Source organism: Leuciscus leuciscus, assembly GCF_965113295.1.
Source record: "Leuciscus leuciscus genome assembly, chromosome: 12".
In the NCBI taxonomy this organism is placed as follows: domain Eukaryota; kingdom Metazoa; phylum Chordata; class Actinopteri; order Cypriniformes; family Leuciscidae; genus Leuciscus; species Leuciscus leuciscus.
This window is the reverse complement of record NC_138736.1, coordinates 16,540,414-16,560,717: the sequence shown is the minus strand read 5'-3', so window position 1 is coordinate 16,560,717 and position 20,304 is coordinate 16,540,414. Positions and strand designations below refer to the sequence as shown.

Sequence of the window (20,304 nt, the reverse complement as noted above, 5' to 3'; positions counted from 1 at the left end):
GTTGTGGCATGGTATGTTGTGTTGAGTCTAGATCTCAACACCGAGACAGGCATAGTTTCACACAGAAAACATGCACCATCCACAAAAGCTGCCTCAGCGTGTTGTATGCCCAAACACGCGACACAGAAATTGTGACCATCACAGAGGACTAGGGAACGACCACATCCAGCAGCGCACAGGTGGAAAGACATCCTTCTTCCGGAGACGAAAGATGAAAAACTCACCCGTGTTTACTTCCTTGGAATAACGCCCTTCACCAGTGCTGGAGCACACAGGGATGTCCGTGGCGACACTGACGGGAAACCCCTTGCCCTTAAACCTTAAACACAAAGGTTGCTGTGAGAACAGCAGTTAAGAGATTCAGAAGCTTGCGATCACCGCTGCCACACGCTGTAACGTCAGCACTGGGAGAGCTTACAACAGAAGTGCCGACACACACAGGCTTGTTATTAAAGTACACTTTCAGAGATATCGACATAACAACCGATGGGCTCCGAAGCGAAAAGAATGAATGGTGGGTGCATCCACTTCCCTGTTATACCCGCGCTGCAGGGTGGGGCGTGGATTGCGCACCTGCCAAAGCTCATTTGGCTTGATTTGTATACTATATCGAAGACATCCGGCTCCCTGGCGTGATCCCATCAGTCGGTACGATCGACTAAGTCGAACGTTACCCGACTGAAAGGGAACAGATAACATGTTCCATTGCTTAGCGATGTTTCTGAGGTGGAAGAAAGCTATTTTTGTAACATTTGAAATCTGATTTTTGAAAGACAAATTGCTGTCTAATATACTGTAACACCTAGGTCTTTAACTGTAGAGGATGAAGTTACATTACATCCTTCTACATGCAAATTGTATTCTATGAGATTCTGTGTACAGGTTTTTGATCAAATAAGTAATACCTCAGTCTTATCTGAATTTAATTGAAGAAACTTGGATAATTTAGAGATTTCATCTGGTTGTGATGAAATATTTAACTGAGGATCATCTGCATAACTGTGGAAACTAATTCTATGTTTTCTTATAATATTACCAAGTGGCAGCATATATATTGAAAATAGCAGTGGGCCAAACACAGATCCTTGTGGCACTCCATAATTTACTGACGTTATCTTAGATTTTTCCCCGTTTAAAAAGACAAAATGGTAACGGCCTGATAGGAACAATCTAAACCACTTTAATGCCTGTCCCTGAATACCAGTGTAATTTTTAAGTCGATCTAAGAGTATTTTATGATATATAGTGTCGAACACAGCACTAAGATGAAGTAAAACTAGTATTGAGATGCAGCCTTGGTCAGAAGCTAAAATTGAGTCATTGGTCATTTTAACGAGCCCAGTTTCTGTGCTATGACGGGGCCTGATTCCAGACTGAGGTTTTGCATTGATATATATTTTCTTTTTTTGCAAGAAGGAGCACAATTGAGCGGACACAATTATTTTCTAGTATTTTAGACATAAATGGAAGATTTGAAATGGGTCTGTAATATGCTAATTCATTTGGATCTAACTGTGGTTTCTTAATGAGAGGCTTAATAACTGCCAACTTGAACGGTCTTGGGACATGACCTAGAGATAAAGACAAGTTAATAATATTGAGAAGAAGCTCTTCTGCTACAGTCTTTAGTCTCCTTGTTAGAGCGCCCGCCTCCCATGTGGACGGGCCCAGGTTCAAATCCCGCTTAGATCGGGTGGTTCAAACTGGAGGTGCTACAGTTGCATCCAAAATTTCATCCAGGTTGTTGTAGAAGGGACAGGAATCCATCATTTCAGTGGACTCCCCACTTCAATGCATTTTGTCACGGATGCTCATGTACTTCTGTCATAGTGGTTTAAATATTTTTATTTTTATTTATTTTTTTTACTTTTACACTGTAGTGTAGTGATGTTCTGTTATAGCCTCTTTTAGGATTGAGCGATATGACAAAAATATCATATCACGATTTTTTTTCAAGAAAATCGTGATTCGTGATTTTATCACAGTTCTTTTCATGTTTATGTTACTATTTTGCAAGTGACTGAGCGATACAGCCAAACGAATTTCTCTATTTTAAAATACGTAGCTTTACAAGGTAACAAAATATAACAGAAAAAAGAAAGACAGACCATGTAGGCAATATATATAGTGGGCGAAAATAAAAATCTGTATTTCATTATTTTATCTTTGTTATTAAAAAAAAGATGCACAAGAAATTGAATAAATAAATGTAAAAATAAATAAAACACTACGTACACTTCACTGTATAAATGATACATTAATTCTTATTTAAGCAACTGTAATTCTTCATTGAAGAGCAGTGAGTGATTTGCTCTTTTGTCGTTTTATTAACATTAAGGACTAGCGGCAGCATCTTTATTACTATGTTGCTGTCACTTTAAGAGCTCATGCAGCACGGATACAGACACGCATCCGATTTTCTCTCAATTGTCTACTTTAACTTTAGACTTAACTGACTGTGCATGGCTATGTCAACTACATGTGTATTTGCCAGTTTAAACCCAATAAGACGCGAAAGATAACTTAGTTCAGTACTTAAGCTCTGCAGGCTTTTACGCTTCACATGCTCAGAGCAGCATGCAAATTAAATTGTTAGGGGGTAACAGTTTAGGATCCAAGGACAAGATGTTTGAAAGAAGACCCTGAGTCAGAATTATAATAAATTAAAGAAAAGATTTACTGTTTGCAGTTTCATCAGCAGAAGTCAGCTTCAAGACTCACACAGGAGTTCGTGTGAGCAATTAAACCCTATCAAGGTCTAAGCTACGTCCTTGCTTCAGGTTGCAGTTTCTGATTGGCTAAGAAATAGATTTAAAAAAAAAATTCCACAGATATACAGAGAGATTGAAGCATACTTCTATAATAAAGTAAAATCTCACAAGCCTATATACTAGATAAGTCATTCAACTTATATTGATGAATAATATATTGATGAATACCTTGATTATAATCACTTATTACATATACACTGAAGCAGCAGTTTATTCCAAAATCCACACCCTTCAGTCCCCCGTTTTAGACCAATGTGGGCTCCTAAACACATCTTTCCAGAGGCTGCTTCAAATGTTAGATTAATGACCCATGCTCCCCTGTTATAATTTTGATAAAACAGACAATATCTTTTTCCTTCAATGACTTAATATCAACAAAATATCCCACATAGCACATACATTATTTATCTCCAGAACCTTTGGACAAAGCTGTCTTTACATGTCTTACACAGCTGTTATTCATCTTGGCTAATTTGGTATTGTCATTGACAACATGATTACAAAACAAGTACATATTTGTTCTCTGGAAGCCGTGCTAAATGAGCAAGCACTGTTGCTGTATTCCTAGCATGGGCTAGACCCGCAGTCACTACGCAGATACTAAATACAGACATTGTCTATAATCATAAATACCAGGATATATACACTAGTTTTTATAAAACTATGATTTACAATTCCTTTTATAATAAACAAAGATGGATGGTTAATACATTCTTTTCACTACCCCCATTATAGACCCTTTAGGTTCAAATCACAATGGTTGTCAAACTAAAACTAAACAAAAACAAAAATATAATTAAGACCCATAATAATCCATCTAAGTACTTTTAAGTCTCTACTGAATTCATCCTTCAGTTTACAGTCAAATAGCATGTTTAATTGTATAACACCACTAAAATATATAATTGTTCCCTATTCTGCTTAATAAAACTTTTATTCATTCCTTATCTTTATATAACGTTAATCCCGGTTAATCATACTCAATGCCTTATTATTTTTATCTGAAACTCACTTTTAATACCATTTCAACTTAATTTGACTTAACATGCGTTCATAAATAGTTCCAGAAATGTTATCAGAAATTTTATTTTCATTACAAAAATGTTTCTTCTCATAGTATTCTTCTATCAAATGGTTAGTCTGAAGATCCAAAAAATATTATCAGTATTGTCTCAGTCCCACTTATCTTTACTGTTTTTGTTTTGTTTTGTTTCCACAAACCAAAATATTGTTACTCAGATCTCAACCCCTAAGACAGCCATGTAGCTGCTTTCTCCTTTAACCTTTATTACCTAAATTGTAGTTTTCTTAGACATCTAATGTCATACATCCATTTAATGGATTGAGAAATAAAACTTTTTTAGAAGTTATATTTACTCCTTCTTTGTTTGCACACCAGCCTTTCATAAAAATTAGGGAATTCTCTGGATAATTTGGATAGAGACTTAGCCAGTGTGTCACTTTGTCTCTCTGCCGTCAAGTCTATAATTTTTAAGTTTACCATTATGATCCCACCTAGTTGTCTATTTAAATTTAGACCCTCAGTTGAATTTAGACAAGAGTTGTTACCTTGTTTTATGGACGGCAATCTTCAACTTCACAATTCCAATTTACATAAATACTCTAATCCAGAGAGTAATTCAAATCAACATCATACATGACAAAAGTAGTCATAATTACCAATAGCAGACAGAGCTGGAAAACCAATCCAATTAAAGCTCGTCCCATGTTCTGTATCATCTTTTCATCAGATTGAAGTTTGTTGTTTCACTTAACCCATCTGTAATGATAAAACACTAATTCCAGAGGTTAATGACACAATATTCACAAGATCAGGAAATAATAGTACCACAAACTAACAAATACAAGACATAAAGTGCTGTAACCATCACACACACTCATACTAGACGAACATCAATATAACCCGCTCATAGTCAAGTTGTTCTTTATAGCAGTTAGCTCAAAAAAATATTTACATCACATTTTTCTTCAGGTTTTACCTAATTTTACATAGTCTCTTAACCAGTTTCAAAGCATGTCTGTTCATTATTCATTTGATTTTAGAAAAGTCAGCTGGGTTGTTTTGGTTCATTATCATTATTTTGTTTAAGCTTGCTTTAGCAGGCCGATAACAGAAAGACAGACAGAGTACCATCCCTGCCTCCACTCAAACAGTCTCTCTCACTATAAACAAATAGTCTTTTCAACAGCCTCCTAATAATGTAACTTAGACAGAATGTAATACTAAATTCATTACAAAAACCTTTGACCATTCGCCTTTGTTATCCAGACTTTTTCTTGAATCTACAAAAGCAGTCTTCATCTTTAGCCACCACCATGTCTAACAACCTTCAGGAGTTAAAACTCTTATCTTAAAGACATATTAGTTCAAAATCAACACTTCTATACATTTTTTGTTCTTGCCCATAAGGCAACCAACATCATGGTCCTGATATAAATTAAGAAGTTTTGTTATCACCTCATAGTCTCAGCTGGCTCTTGAAAGCTCATTCCCATTAGCTCTTTATTTATAATCTCCATCAGGGTGTTGTCCCCTGGCATAGTTGCAGACACTTGTCACAATGAAAAACAAGCCATCCAAGGAATGCGGTTTCTAGTGAGTGGTATGGAGGAACTCACATTTCTGGGTCAGCCTGCCATAACTTCTCACAGCTCATCTCCCCTTAATGATATAATGATGCTGATGGCCTCATAGTCCACTCCACTCTCATACCCATCTCACATAAAACACCTCCCATCAGGAGATGCCCAGTGACCCCCTGCCTTAGGTTGCCCTCTGTCTGGCCAAAGAGGATCTTACCCGTCGTTCAGAAATCACCTTGTGCTCACTGGTAACCGCTCTTTCCCATAACAGAATCTTTGACAGATCGTAGGCTGTGTGTAGCGCGCGTACCCTTCGGCGTACCCTGACGTGCACCTCTCCAAAAATGTAACAACGCGTCAACTCTACGCGGACGCAAGCGCTGTGATTGGTCTGCTAGGACCGCTCCCTCGGGTTTCACATGCTCCCTCTGCAAGTGTAATTGCGCGTCAACGCGGACAACGACACAGAAGTATAAATGAAAACCAACGCGTTGCCTACAGCGTAGAGGCTCCGGCGTAGGTCCGACGCAGAAGTATAAATCAGCCTTTAGGGTGTATTCACACCAGGAAAGTCCGCTAGTTCACTTACTTTGGTCCGGACCAAATAAAATGTAGATTTTTTTTTGTTTGGTGTGGTTCGCTTTCACACTGCCCTTTTTGCAAGTGAACCAAAATTTGTAAACAAAACCACACTTGTGCTAAGGTCATCCATTCATTTGACAGAAATTCTCAAGCAGTGAAAAGCAGTCCAAAAACAGGCAATTTATGGAGATCTTTATAGTGCAATTTTTATTATTTTACTGATTTGGTGTCATCAGCTACTAACGCACTATGAAGAAACTTATGTGTATCATATGATACAAAGTCATATATACAATGTTGTAATTAGGATTTTGCGAAGAAGAATATGTGCTGCAAGACGGTTGTGGCGGAGAGAGCATGCTCTTAACCGATAAAGTTAAGAGTGCAGACCAAAGTGCAGACCAAATTTCTATGACGCTCCGCACCTCCTCACAACTCCAGGTTTGTCCGCGAGCTGCCATGCTAAAAGTGCAAACTGTCAACAAACATTTGTCCTCATCCCATAATGCACAGCGCAGCTGACTACGGCAGCTGGTTTAGTCCAAAAATGTGCAGTTATTTGGCAGTTGGGTCTGTTTGAGGTCGGATCACGTTCTCACCACAAACAAACCGCTCCAGAGTTCGTTTGAAAGCGCACCGAGACCACCTCTTTGAGGAGGTCTCAGTACGCTTTTTGGTCCTCTTTTGGTGCGCAACCGAGTGCGATTACTGCTTTCACACCTGCCCAAACGAACCGCACCAAGGGGGACAACGAACTCTAGTGTGATTCAACCGAACTAAATGAGGCAGGTGTGAAAGCACCATTAGTACGTTGGCCAGTTCTCCGGACTGAGCCTGGTTTCTCCCAAGGTTTTTTTTACTCCATTCTGTCATCTGAGTTTTGGTTCATTGGCACTGTCGCCTTTGGCTTTTGGCTTGCTTAGTTGGGGACACTTAATATTCAACAATTCACCATTCAGGTTTTCGGGTACCTGCGCAACGACATCAAGAACACTAGCACCAGGAAAGCAGTGACTGCGCACCTTACCTTAAGCTGTGGTAGCGTGGACGAGTTGGACGATGGAATCACAAATAAAGCACCCATGGCCCATGGTGTTTTGGCGCTGGAGTGAAGGAGGGCTGGAATGATCGCGTTCTGGGTGCATGGGCTATGTGCAGAGAAACACACTGAGTAGAGGAGGTTGGAGTGATAACATTACTTACCACGGACTTGTGAGCATCAGCCCGCAAGGTTTCTAGTGCTGATCGCTTTTTCCATAGCTTAGCCTTCTTCTCTAGTAGGTCGCGTTTCTGCTTCTCCACGGCCTCCAGCTCCAACTGCACTGCATGCAGCTCGAACGTGTCCTCACCTGCACTCAAAGATAGAAACACATCCAATACTTTCACCATCATAACAGAAAACCAGTCATTTCTTAAGTGATACGAGCAAGAACAAGACGAGCGATAGGCAAGACCACGCTAGTGATGAAGTTAAAGAGAAGAGTGCAAAAAACTGATGAAAGAAGGCATTTGTGGTTGAGAGAGGCACAGCATCAGCGACATGTGTAAATGAAGCGTTGACTATGGCTAAAATGTTGACGTAGTTAACTATGGCTACATTCACACTGTCAGTCCAAATCCGATTATCTTTGTATCCGATTGGAATGTGATCTAAAATGATGTCCACACTGTGTTTCGCAACTGTTCAGATCCGATTTGTGTGTCCATGCAGCTCTTTGGCAATATGGCAATGACGTTGCAATGTTGGAGGGGTTTGCATTTGCAATAGAGATGTTGTTTTATTTAAATTTTACAACATGGAAATGTGTAGCCACCGCGCTGGACTACTGTGTCTTGAGCATTGGTCTTGAGCCTGCTGCAGAACTGTAGGAGGCTGGTATGCACAGCTTTTTTTCCGCACTCTTATCTGCGCCGGTTTCAAAATGAATAATTTTCTGCTCGTCCGGCACTTTGCAACAACATAGTCTTGTTTTGGCAGCGACTTTCAGCATGTTCCCTATAACAACGTCTGACGTTTACATTTTACGTGGCATGAGAAAGTAACATACCACGCAAAATACGATCAGAGCGTTCAGACTGAAGCGAATTTCCTGATATGTGATTTGAATAGGATTTCAAACCACATATGGATGTAGCTTGAAACGGATTTCATGTGCTTTTTTGGACTGACAATCTGAACGTAGCCTATGTCGGGATAAGAAATAGAAGGAAGAATTGCAGTAAGGGCTAGAGAAGCTTGCTCGTTCGGATCTTTACCACATATTAACTTTAGTTTGGCAAAATTTCGCGCTTTTCCTGCTTACTAAGCTTTTCCTGCTTACTTCTCTATATGATTTCGCAGCTTCCATGTGTTTTTTCCGTGGTTTATTAGTGTAACAGTGTGTTCAGTAGTACATAAATTGTGCAATCTATGCTGTTGTTTACATCCGTCGGTGAAAACCCTCTATACTGACCAAGCGGCAACCTCCCTGTCTCTCTCTTGAAACCAGCACGGAAGTGAATTAAACGGCAATTCATCAACTGGCCGCTTGAGGCTGGCTGCAAAAGTGAGTCAAATCTGCATCTCCCCCATGTTGAAATGCCCAAATTTACAGCAGAAAAAAACATGTTTACAGCCTGGAGCAAAAAGTGGCTTTGGTCTATACAGCTAATTTTGCCCTTCATGACAACTTTGAGGGCGGTGAATTTTTTTATAACTCATCCGTTTAAATTATATTAAGCCTTAAATTTCTGCATAATTAAGGGTGTGTCCACTTTTGAGGGACAGGTGGATTCCCGCTGCTGTGGTCATTAGTCATCATTAGCCATTTTTCTGCTGTCTGTTAGCTGTAACGTTAGGGTTTTTGGCCCATTTTTGTTTATCAGGGAGTGACGCACTGCCAAGATGGCGACGGTCGGCTACGCCCACTTTAGGCTTTAAAAACGGCCTTCAGAAACCTACGGGTGACGTCACGGACACTACGTCCATATTTTTTTACAGTCTATGATACTGACTGACAAGAGGAGGAGCTGGGGATGTGATAAAGCTGCTGATAATACTGAAGGAGTTTATATATGAATACAGTGAGTGATAGGCGTTGTATTCCTATAGGTAGACGTGTATCAGCTGAGAGTCAGCTGATGCGAGCGTGACTAACGTGACCTGCCAGAACTGACGCAACGCTTAATTATTAATTCTTGAGATTTACCTTTTTATTTTAGGATAAGCTTATTTTAGGTCATCCAGATTCATCTGATGAGTGACAGCTCAACATCAGGATCAACATGTGAGGAATATGATGATAAAGTCTATATCGATTAGAATTACATTATAAATATAATCTACCTGACATGGCCATAAGAACACTGATAATTAATATATCGTTGCAGTCATGTTTATTGTCTCCAAAACATCTTTATATGCATGTTACAGCGATCTCTGATAAGCTTTGTGTATGTCAGGGAGTTCCTGGAATGTCACATGAAATGGCTCTTCTTCGTGTGTTCCATATATGGACTAAATGTGCGTAGGGCGCCCTCAGGCTGCCAGTGTGTATTGAAAACACAGTACATCAGAGTATCCATACAGAACCCATGACTGTTTCATAAATGGGAACAAAAGGCGCATTGAGAAAGCAGGATCAGGACGATCTCTGTTACCACTGCCTTAAAAAAAAAAAAAATCCCATATAACTGTAGGAGACAATTACTGATGACGGAAGCTGAAACAATAGTTGTCTCTAGGGATGTTTGATTATAAACTCGTACATGCATAGCACTAAATGTAGCCTAAATTGTGATTATGGTCCTCAACAGGTGTCAGCTAACGAGAAACTTGTGATGGTAGTCACAAGTTTGTTCTTTTTTTAAGATTTAGAGCACCATGGGTGCATAAATAACTCCTCTTAAGAGTTGTTATTCCTTTGGGGGGGGGGAAATCCCCGAAATGAGAACTGTGCCAAGTAACTGCAAACATGAAACTTGTTTGGAATTTTCAGGAACAAATGTTTATGTATCACCTTCTATGACCATAAGATTGCGTTAAACAGGTTTCTCTGTGGCATATGGGTTTTTGGACCCTACAACCTTGAGGAAGTACTGTACATAATCAAAGTGGGAAGTGTGTTGGAAAAATATTTGACAAAATAATGGCTTGCAAATTGAAGGGTAAAATACAAAAACAGTGAACTGAAAAAAATTGAGCTCTTAGAGAAGAGTGTATTGCACTCTTTGTCTGTTTCTGTGTGGAGACCTCAGAAAGCTCTTTAATGTTGTGTCGTAGCCTTCTGTTTGTCATCAGATTTTTTTCCCAGCGTAATGACTTAATATTGCCATATGCTGCTACACAGAATATCTTCCCTTCAGAGATGGCATGCTAAATTGTCTTTTTTATATATCTGATAACAAAGAGGCAAAGTTTATGACAATATCATTGTTAAAATCTCTCTCGATATTCTCTGAGGCACTGAGGAAGTTATTTTTAGTGTTCCCTCGGGCGGACAGACAATTTCTTCCATCAATAACTTCCATTTCCTTTGTATTTGATTAATCCCTTCATCTCTAAGAGAGGGAACACAACATTATACACAACTAAATTACTGCATATGGTCTTTATAGATGAGATTACATAACAAATTCATGTATGATTTAATACAAAATATCAGTTCTGTTTTGTGATAAAATCACTGCCAATCAAATTAACTTACACTGAGAAAAATGATCATTTGGAACAAATTTTTAAAACTTCTATAATTTGTTATAGACAAATGTATTAGTTGATCTTAAATTATATTTATGCCATACCATACTTAATCTATTTAAGACCTGGTTGGCTGTAGCCTGTGATGCGTCCCGTCCGTAGGGTTGCCAACCGTTCCGTATAATACGGAATCGTTCCGTATTTGACACATAAAAGTCTTGTTCCGTATTGAACTGATACGGAACGCACTTTGTTCCGTATTTTTGAGAATCAATTCAGTGCAAATCCATGACAGACACATAGCTTCTAATATATGTCAGACTATGAACGAAGACATTAGTAGGCTATGATAAGAAAAAAACCGACGGTGCGGTAGATACTAATTTCTAATTTAACATCTTGGAACATCATCAGAGAATGCCCTTTTAATTGGTCGTTTCAGTCATTGTGAGTCACGTATCGTAGCAACGATGACGACAAGTGACAACAGCGGGAAATGTAAAAATGACTACCTCCGAGCGCCTCCGAGCAGCCGGCGAAAAAGAAAAGAGCACAAACATAGAATTGAATGGGAAAATGACTGCCCGTGGCTGGAATGCGTGAGGGACAATGAATACAAGGCCGATTGTCCGGGCACAGGAGGGAGCGATGTCAAGGTTCCTTGTCCGTCAGACGTCTCCAGAGGCTGATATGGTAGGCTATGTAATGTGGATTTTTTAAACTCAAAATATAGTTGTGAAGAGAGTGATTAAATATTAAAAGAGATAGTACAGGTTTAGCCTGACATTGTAAAGAAATCAAAAAAGTACACATGGAAAAAATAGCTGCACAATGTGCTTAGTCTGAAGGTTTATTTATTTCTGTGAGATGTTCCATGTGCATACAGGTGTTGTATTGCTTGAATGCAGTATTTGAGTGCAATATTTTAGATTTTCTTTATTAGCTGTTTTTTTATGTATTATTGTTTTGCACTGGAAAGAAAGTTAACTATAATGGAAGTATAATTATATAAATATATTTGCACTACACTTCCTTAAAATGTTGTCTAATTAAATAAAAAATTAAATTTTTTGCACTGGAAAGAACATTCTAAAAGTCTAATTCTATTGAATAAGTTCGCACAAGGCTACAGAAAACTGTTGTGTTTATTTTTCTTCAAATGCAGTCTAAGCCGATGAGTTTTGAATGTTATATGTTGTATTTGTTTAAGTAAAAAATAAAACGTATTATAAACTAAACAAATCCATGGTTCATTGTTGGCAAAATGATCATGATAGCCTTTATAGCCTATATTTTCTTCCATGGGGGCATGTCACAGCTGCAGGTATGTGCTGTTAGCAGGTAGCAGTTTGCTAACTTTTTAATTACTGTTCCTGTGGCATTTAGGCCTACTATTTGTTTGTTGCATGTCTTTTCATCTCTCTGTGTTTCCCTCGGCTTGCTTCAGTTGTGGATTTGACGACTGCTCACCTCTCAGGTACGAGTTAAAGCTGTTTGTCACAAGAGACGGTCTAGCTTTGCATTGATGTGCTTTTAGTAATGTGCAGTTCCCAGTTTAGCAGCAGGTAATTTTAATGCTGTGTACTTTTGCATGTGAAAGGATAATAGAGCAGGGCATCGTCCTCCATTTTAGGTAAGTGTTTTCTTGCATGTTACAAATGGGGAATTCTAGCAGGTGATGCATAACTATTAGTAACATTTTAATTTTCTTTGTTTGTATTTGCTGCAGGATTCTCAGCTGTTGCTATAGTTACACCATTGACTCTTCTCTTCTACCGTGCTGCAAGAACGCATTAATCTCTCAACTAAAAGGGGATTGTTGTTGCCTGGTTTCAAGTGTCTGGTCCATTTGTCTGTTTCATTTGTTTATTTTCTATTATTATTTCGAGGCTCGCTCGTGATAACTGGGACCTGTACCATGATGGTGGTTGAACAAACTCTGGGTTACAGGATTAGTTTTGAGTTGACCAAACCAAACCAATCCAACCAGGCTTTGTTGGTACCATGATGCTGATCATCAACTTTCTCTATCAACTCAGAGTTTAGGAGTTTAGGTGTGACTTCAGTAGCGAACAGCCAATCACATGCTGAGAAAGATTGAAATTGCAATTCATTTCTCGCGAGAGAAGCAGCGCGATTCATTTCTCTCTTCTGCAGAATATTACGAGATTAAAACAAATATTAGGAATTTAAACATATTTACACAGCAAGAACAAAAATAGCTGTCTATGAAAGAGGACAACAAAAAAGAAAAGTCTTGCTATATCAGTGCAAGTAAAAGTTGTAAAGTTAATTTATACTGTTGTTAAAGGTTTAGAGAGAATTGAACTTTTAAGCTCAGTCATTTTATAGCTTAATCTATTGATTCTAAGCGTATTTATATTACCTTTATATATTTATTCCTTTTAAATTGTGCGTAAAAATAATTGATAAACTAAAATTGTATGTGTGATCGATTAATAATTACATAATATCTAAATCATACAAAATTATTATTCTAAATAAGTGTTACTAAAAGCCAGTTTTGTCTTTAAAAATCATTTGCTATGTAGTGACCTTTAATTTGGAGTAGAAACAGGTGGAGTTACTTTATCCTTTGCTCACAGCTGATTGGTCCAATTTCGGTTTGAGATCTCTTACATTGAACATAATCTGCCCCGGACCAGGTTAGCCGTGGAGCAAAAGTTACTATGGCAATGAACACTGCTAAAAGATGATCCACTTTCATGGTGCCTAAAACCCAGGGTTGGCGCAAACTAAACTGAAACATACCTGGCTAGCCACCTAAACCGGCTTCATGGTATAGGCCCCTGGTGCTGGAGCAAAAACTATGCAGTGGCTTCATGCGAAACCTTTCTGCTTTGGTGTTTTGAATTGTTTTTTGTTTTGTTTTTTCCTACTGTTTATTAGTATATTGTTTATTGTGATTTATTTTTATGATTTACCCATCACTGTTTTCTGTCTCGTGACTAAATTGTGATATTAAACTGTGCTTTAATTTAGGCTAATTGGTTTTATTTATCTATCTTTGATTTTCTTTCAGGAGCTGAGGTCCCACGGGTAAAGGATCTTGTGTGGGGAACCTCAGCCCTGTAGGTTGGTGTAGTTTGTTTTGATGTGTTTCTTTTTGTGAGTGTGTGTGCATATTAGTCTCTATGTAAAGTGTATGTATTTGTTTCTTTATTATTTGATTATTTGAAACAGTTTCAGCCACAAACCTTTAACCCTTTCACACGTAAGTTTAAAATATTCTGGCTGACCCCCCAGCGTGACCATTATTTAGAACGTGTCACTTTATGGTTTCCATGGTGACGCCTCATTGCTTGTCACGTGACACACCACAGCAACAACAGCGCTGAATGAATGATGATCTGCTTTTATGTCAGTTTTCCTTTTTTATTCAAAATATTCACAAATTTGTTAGCTATGGCATGAAATATCTGATATTCCGATTGTCAAATATATGCAAGTGGAAGTGTTTTGTTGTTTAAACACCTTTATAACGATCGCGTTAGTTGACCTGTATGCGCGATGGGCGCCGCCATGTTAGTTTGTGTCAGACGCAGTTCAGAGAATCGGATCTGTTGGATTTACAACACGTGAATTCATCCACTTCTCCCGAAATACATAAAAGTAAGTGGCTGGTGAACTGGGAGAAGAATAGAGTAAACGTTAAAGTTACTTACACAATGTGTAGCCTATCTGATATGAATAAAACGTAATCGGTTACTTAACGTAACCTCTGTTCTCTCTAGAAGAGGGAACGAGTATTGCGTAAGTAGCTTACGTTCTCTTACGAGAGGTTCTCTCGTATTGCGTAAGTAGCTTACGCTGCGGGAAAGTCATCTTTTCTCGAGATCTGAAGCCAAAAAATTATCCTTAATTTTTATAATTTTGTCAACGCAGTGCAGCAGCACGCAGACCTGGGGCAGGCTTACTAGCGTGCCCTGCGGCTGCCCTGCGGCAACTGCAGCAGCCTATCGCTGAGCCTTAGACGTGACGTCACGTCCAATGAGCGCACTTGGCGCGCCTCATGCGTCACAGCCCGCGAAAGAGGGGGTGTGGCTTAGCGTATACAAGCGAGGCTCAGAGGCTGCTTCACTGGTTTCTGTCGCTGAAGCGAATGAGCTCGTGGCACGAGCACGGCGGGTTACGCAATACTCGTTCCCTCTTCTAGAGGGAACAGAGGTTACGTTAAGTAACCGATTACGTTCTCTTACGAGAGGTTCTCTCGTATTGCGTAAGTAGCTTACGCTGCGGGAACTCCCTTGTCAACGCCGTGCGCGCCCAGCATCCACCAAACGAAACGAAAAGCTGCTCCGAGCGCCTGATAGCGGCGGAGCGTGTGACGTACTTTCTCAGCGCTCTGACCGGGCAGAGGAGATTACCATCGACCTCGCTGCCGGAAGGCGGCAGGGCTGAGAGAGAAATGACCTGTGCTCTGAAGGGAGTGCCCGATATTTTGGGGACGTAACCATGCCTCGGTTTAAGAATGACTTTCGAGTCATTAGGTCCGAACTCGAGGCACACGTCGTTAACGGATAACGCGTGAAGGTCTCCCACACGTTTGACTGAAGACAGAGCTATCAGAAAAACGGTTTTGAGCGTGAGGTATTTCATATCCACAGTTTCTATGGGTTCAAAGGGATGCGCTTTCAGGGCCTCTAGGACCAGCGAAAGATCCCACATAGGAACCGAGGGGGGTCGCGGGGGTTCATCCTCCTGGCTCCCCTAAGGAAGCGGGTGACGAACTCGTTCCTTCCTAATGCGGGTGGTTCCTCCCTAAAGGGGACCTGCCCGTGTCCTAGGGGTTTCATCAACTAGTCGACTAGTCGACTGTCACAACCACTAGTCGGCGCTGTCGGCCCTAATCGCCGAACCGGCAAAAGCTGAGATGGTCGCAACATAGACATTGAGCGTGGAAGGGGACCTGCTCGTGTCCTAGGGGTTTCATCAACTAGTCGACTAGTCGACTGTCACAACCACTAGTCGGCGCTGTCGGCCCTAATCGACTAGTCGGAAACAAAATGGCGTCAGGCGTTGAGGTACCGCGTCCAAAACGGTCAAGGTCATCCTATGTGTGGAAATACTTCACAGAAAATGTAGACACATCCACCGTTACCTGTAAGTTATGTAAAGCAGTGCTAAAATACAATAGCAATACGTCTGCAATGGATAATCATCTTAGGATGAAACACCCACTGCCAACAGCAACCGTTCGTGGCAATGACGCTAGCCATGCTAGCACTGCATCATCGTCAGGCAGGCAGACAACAATCGATTTTTCAACGCGCCTAATGACTGACAACAGAAGGCGAAAAATCACAGATTTGCTAGTCAACTTCGTTGTCAAGGATGTCCGCCCTATATCCACTCTCTCTGGGGAAGGCTTTAAGGACAATATCCAGTACTTTGAGCCAGGCTACACAATCCCTTGCCACCGCACGGTTTGGAGCAATATCATGCACCAATACAACACTGTCAGAGCAACGATTATGGATGAGATGAAAGACCTCAGTGTTTCCCTCACTACCGATCTGTGGACATCATGTACTATGGATCCTTATATAACCATAACAGCTCACTACATCACTGACAGCTGGGAGTTAAAGTCAAGAGTGTTGCGAACCACCGTGATGCGCGAGAGACACACTGCTGCAAATATTGCCCAGCGTCTGAGAGAGACGATCGAGGAATGGGGCCTCAATGTTTTTTGCACCATCCATGACAATGCTAGTAGCATGAACCTAGCAATGGAATTGTGTGATCTATTTCCCCACCACCTAGGATGCACCGGGCATACACTGCAACTTGCCATTAAAAAAGGTCTCAACTTACCCGAGATCACGAAGACAATTGATGCTGCGGGACGTGTAGTCAGTCATTTTCGTCACTCCTCAGTGGCACATTGTGCTTTGCAGAACTACCAGAAACAACTGGGAGTACAAGTGAACAGTCTGCAAAACGATTGTGCTACTCGGTGGAATTCTACATTCACTATGCTAGAGCGTTTGTATGAAAAGAGAATTCCAGTGCAGGCCGTTCTCACGGATGAGAGCATAACGAAAGTGGACGTCCGAAAATCCTTGACCATAAGAGAGCACCAGTGGGAATTGATCGAGCAGCTGATCCTGGTACTTAGGCCTCTAGCTAAAGCAACCACAATAATGTGCGCAGAGTTACATGTCGGGTTGTCATTCATCTATCCCGTCCTGCTCAATGTCTGCGACATGCTGAGAGTGACAGGATCCGACCTGGGGGCTATTCGCTCTTTCAAGGACATGGTGAGGAAAGAACTCGTAAAACGCTTCAAACTAGAGTCTGACATCCTGGCAGATTCAATCCCGATAACGGCATGCCTGCTAGATCCACGGTTTAAGCACCTGAAGTTTCTCCCGGAAAATATCAGAGCGGATGCCCTGGCGCACCTGACTCAGCTGGTAGGAGAGGATGAGGAACAGCCTGCTACTACGGGTAAGTTACTAAGTTTAGAACTAAAGTTGACTCTAATGTCTAAACCAGGGGTCGGCAAAAGGCCAGCAATATTTTCTGGCCCGCCGGATTATTTTGGAAGTCCGTTTTTTATTTTTTTAATCAGCCTATTTTTATTTTACAATAACAGTTTACAAATAGGCCTAGGCCCCGTGTATTATTCGTTCAATCGTTTTTTCAAATTAAAACCCAAAAAAAAAAGAAAAATGACTTTTTTCCATTTTTTTATTTCCTGAACTAAAATGAAAAAACGAATAACGACTCGTTTTCCGATTTTCTGATTGTGCGCTCAGATCAAAAATAGAAAAAATTAATAACTGGTTTAGACACATTTTTATTTTGAATTTTACTAAATGTCCGTGGAATATTTGGTACCAGGCCGCAAATAAAGAATAAATAACTATACTAAATAACCGGACTATAAGTCGCATCAGTCAAAAAATGCGCCATGAAGAAGAAAAACATATAGCCTAAGTCGCACTGGAGTAGGGCTTTAAGTCGCATTTATTTAGAAATTTATAAAAAAAAAAACTAAAAAAACAATGTTACGGACGGGACAGTTCTCCATTACGGATGTGAGCGCCCTGAAAGCGGCACTAAAAGACTGCTTTAAAACTTTCACAGAGACCTCAAACAGAAAGCACAAAACCTGTCTTTTAAATTTAATTTCGTTTTGTATTAATTGTATCTTAATTTTAATCAATGTTTAATCGACCAATTGTCTGGATTTAGTAGGCTATATATTAGAAAATAGATATAATCACGACACGGAGGCACCAGCGCGTGAACCTGGAGCTCGTCTCATTAATGAACCGAAACTCAGCATATAAGGTAGCCTACTTGCCTCACAGACCTGAGACATATAAGAAGCTTGAAATGTGTAGCCTACTTTTAAACAGAACAATTCAAAACGAAAGAAAACTGACTGTTCTCTGCTTAGCCTAATCCGTATGAAATGTGCATTTCTCTCATGGCGCGTTCACTACTGCGAAGATCGCGAGTCAGCATCGTTAACTTCATCTTTTCAGCCAACATAAAAATACTGGTTTATTAGTAAACAATTAAAATATCTCCTGCTATATTTAACATATTCAAAATCATGCAATTTTTTCATTATAGACCCTGGTGAAGGTGAAGCTGACGGTGGGGACAACCAGTCTGACTTTGGCAAGAAAACAAGGCTGGAGAACGACTTCGAACAGCTGTTTGGACCACATTATGAAGGTGCAAAGAGCAAAAGGGCCAGGATGACCAATGCAGACGAACTACGGGATTACCATCAATTAGCCCACATACCCACAATGGATAATCCACTGAAGTGGTGGGCACAAAATGAGGGCAGTTTCCCCCGTCTAGCCAAATTGGCGAAGAGTTATCTAGCTGTTCCAGCCACCAGCACCCCAAGCGAGAGAATTTTTTCCCTGGCGGGGAACACAGTCACCCGACAGAGGAGTAGCCTCCATCCCTCCCACGTCGATGCGCTGGTGTTTCTCAACGCTAACCGAAAAGGCAATGTGAATTTGATCCGGGAACAGGACATTGACTAGTAGGCTAATGGAATGGCAACGAAAAAAAGGCAGGGCTGTATGGATAATATTTTTCAATGTTTCACACTGTTTTAGTTGACACCGCTTTGGGGTAAGTGAAGTTAAGATTTAAGGCTCGACAAAAAAATATAGTGGTTCAACCTAGCCTACGTCAAACTTGTATTGGCCTATACTTGCTTAATTTATATTTGCTTAAAGATGCAATGCACAGTTAAAACTTATGCAAAAGAGAGTTGTGATGTTGACAATGTTATGTCTGAGGCTAGCCATGTGGCAATGTTTATCTGCAACGTTCGCTGATGCGCATGGTGTGGCGCGGTTCATAACAAGAATGTTTTAATTACAAGAATGTTTTAAATGAATGCTGCTGTTTTTTTAACATGTTGATGAAAATAATAACTGATGAATTTATTTATGATGTTATTTCTGAATTTCAAAAATACATTTACAATGATTCACCAGAACTCCTCTGTGTCTTCCTTGACAATGCTCAATGCGTTAATGCGTCAATTTTAATGAAGAAATAATTTAACAACTAGTCGACTAGTCGTCGACTGTTATGCAAAACTAGTCGACTAGCAAAAATCAGTAGTTGTGAAACCCCTACCGTGTCCAGCAGCTCTTGAAGGAAAACCAATACCTGCGATACCCCACATGCTTGTGGATCCAGCCCCTTGGCAGTGCACCACTTTTAAACACAGACCATTTAGACGTGTAGAGCCGCCTCGTAGAGGGGGCTCTAGACTGGGTGATCGTGTTCACAACCCCTTCTGGCAGGTCAATGGGTATCCGTTGAGTCTCCATGCATGCAGAGACCAGCACTCTGGATGGGGATGCCAGATCGAGCCGCGGGCTTGAGAGAGGTCTCTTCTCGCCGGAATCGGCCAGGGGACTGTGTCTGCCAGCTGTATTAGCTCTGGGAACCAAGTCTGGTTCTCCCAGTACGGGGCTATGAGGAGCACCGTGTGGCGCGCTTCCCTGATTCTCCTGATGACTTGTGGCAACAGAGAGACCGGCGGGAAGGCATATAGTGGGCCGCTGGGCCAGGTCTGGGCCAGCGCGTCCTCGTTCTTCGTAAAGACCTTTGGGCAGTGAGCGTTGTCTTTTGATGCAAAGAGGTCGACTTTCGCTTTGCCGAAACGGCGCCACAGTGACTGGACTGTTTGGGGATGCAAGGACCACTCCCCAGGGGGAACATTGTCCCTGGACAGTCTGTCGGGACCCTCGTTCAGGTGCCCAGGCACATGCGCGGCTCTCAGCGAGCGCAGTGAGTGCTGAGCCCACACGAGGAGGCGTTCCGCCAGGGTGCAGAGCATTTTGGATCTGACACCGCCCTGGCGGTTCACGTAGGCCACTACTGATGTATTGTCCGTGCGGACTAGAACATGGTGACCTTGGAGGACTGGGAGGAAGTGCCTGAGCGCTTTCTCGACCGCGAGCATCTCTAGACAGTTTATGTGAAGGAGATTCTCCTGGTCTGACCAGCGGCCATAGACCGGTCTGCCTTCGAAGAGCGCTCCCCAACCTTGGTTGGAAGCGTCTGTCGAGACAACCTTCCGGTGCGAGATCGCTCCCATCATCACTCCCGTGCGATACCATTCGGCTTCCAGCCAGGGCTGTAAGGCTGAAA

The 20,304-nt window shown here is 41.0% G+C and overlaps 1 protein-coding gene across 1 annotated transcript; it reads left to right on the top strand.

Moving 5' to 3' along the window:
* The first annotated feature begins 16,095 nt into the window (after nt 1–16,095).
* LOC309511497 (E3 SUMO-protein ligase ZBED1-like) lies at nt 16,096–19,262 on the top strand. Its single transcript, XM_082186739.1, has 2 exons — nt 16,096–17,109; nt 18,247–19,262. Exons 1-2 carry the CDS (start codon nt 16,098–16,100, stop codon nt 18,672–18,674), a joined length of 1,440 nt encoding a protein of 479 aa, XP_082042865.1. The 5' UTR covers nt 16,096–16,097; the 3' UTR covers nt 18,675–19,262.
* The last annotated feature ends 1,042 nt before the right edge of the window (nt 19,263–20,304 follow it).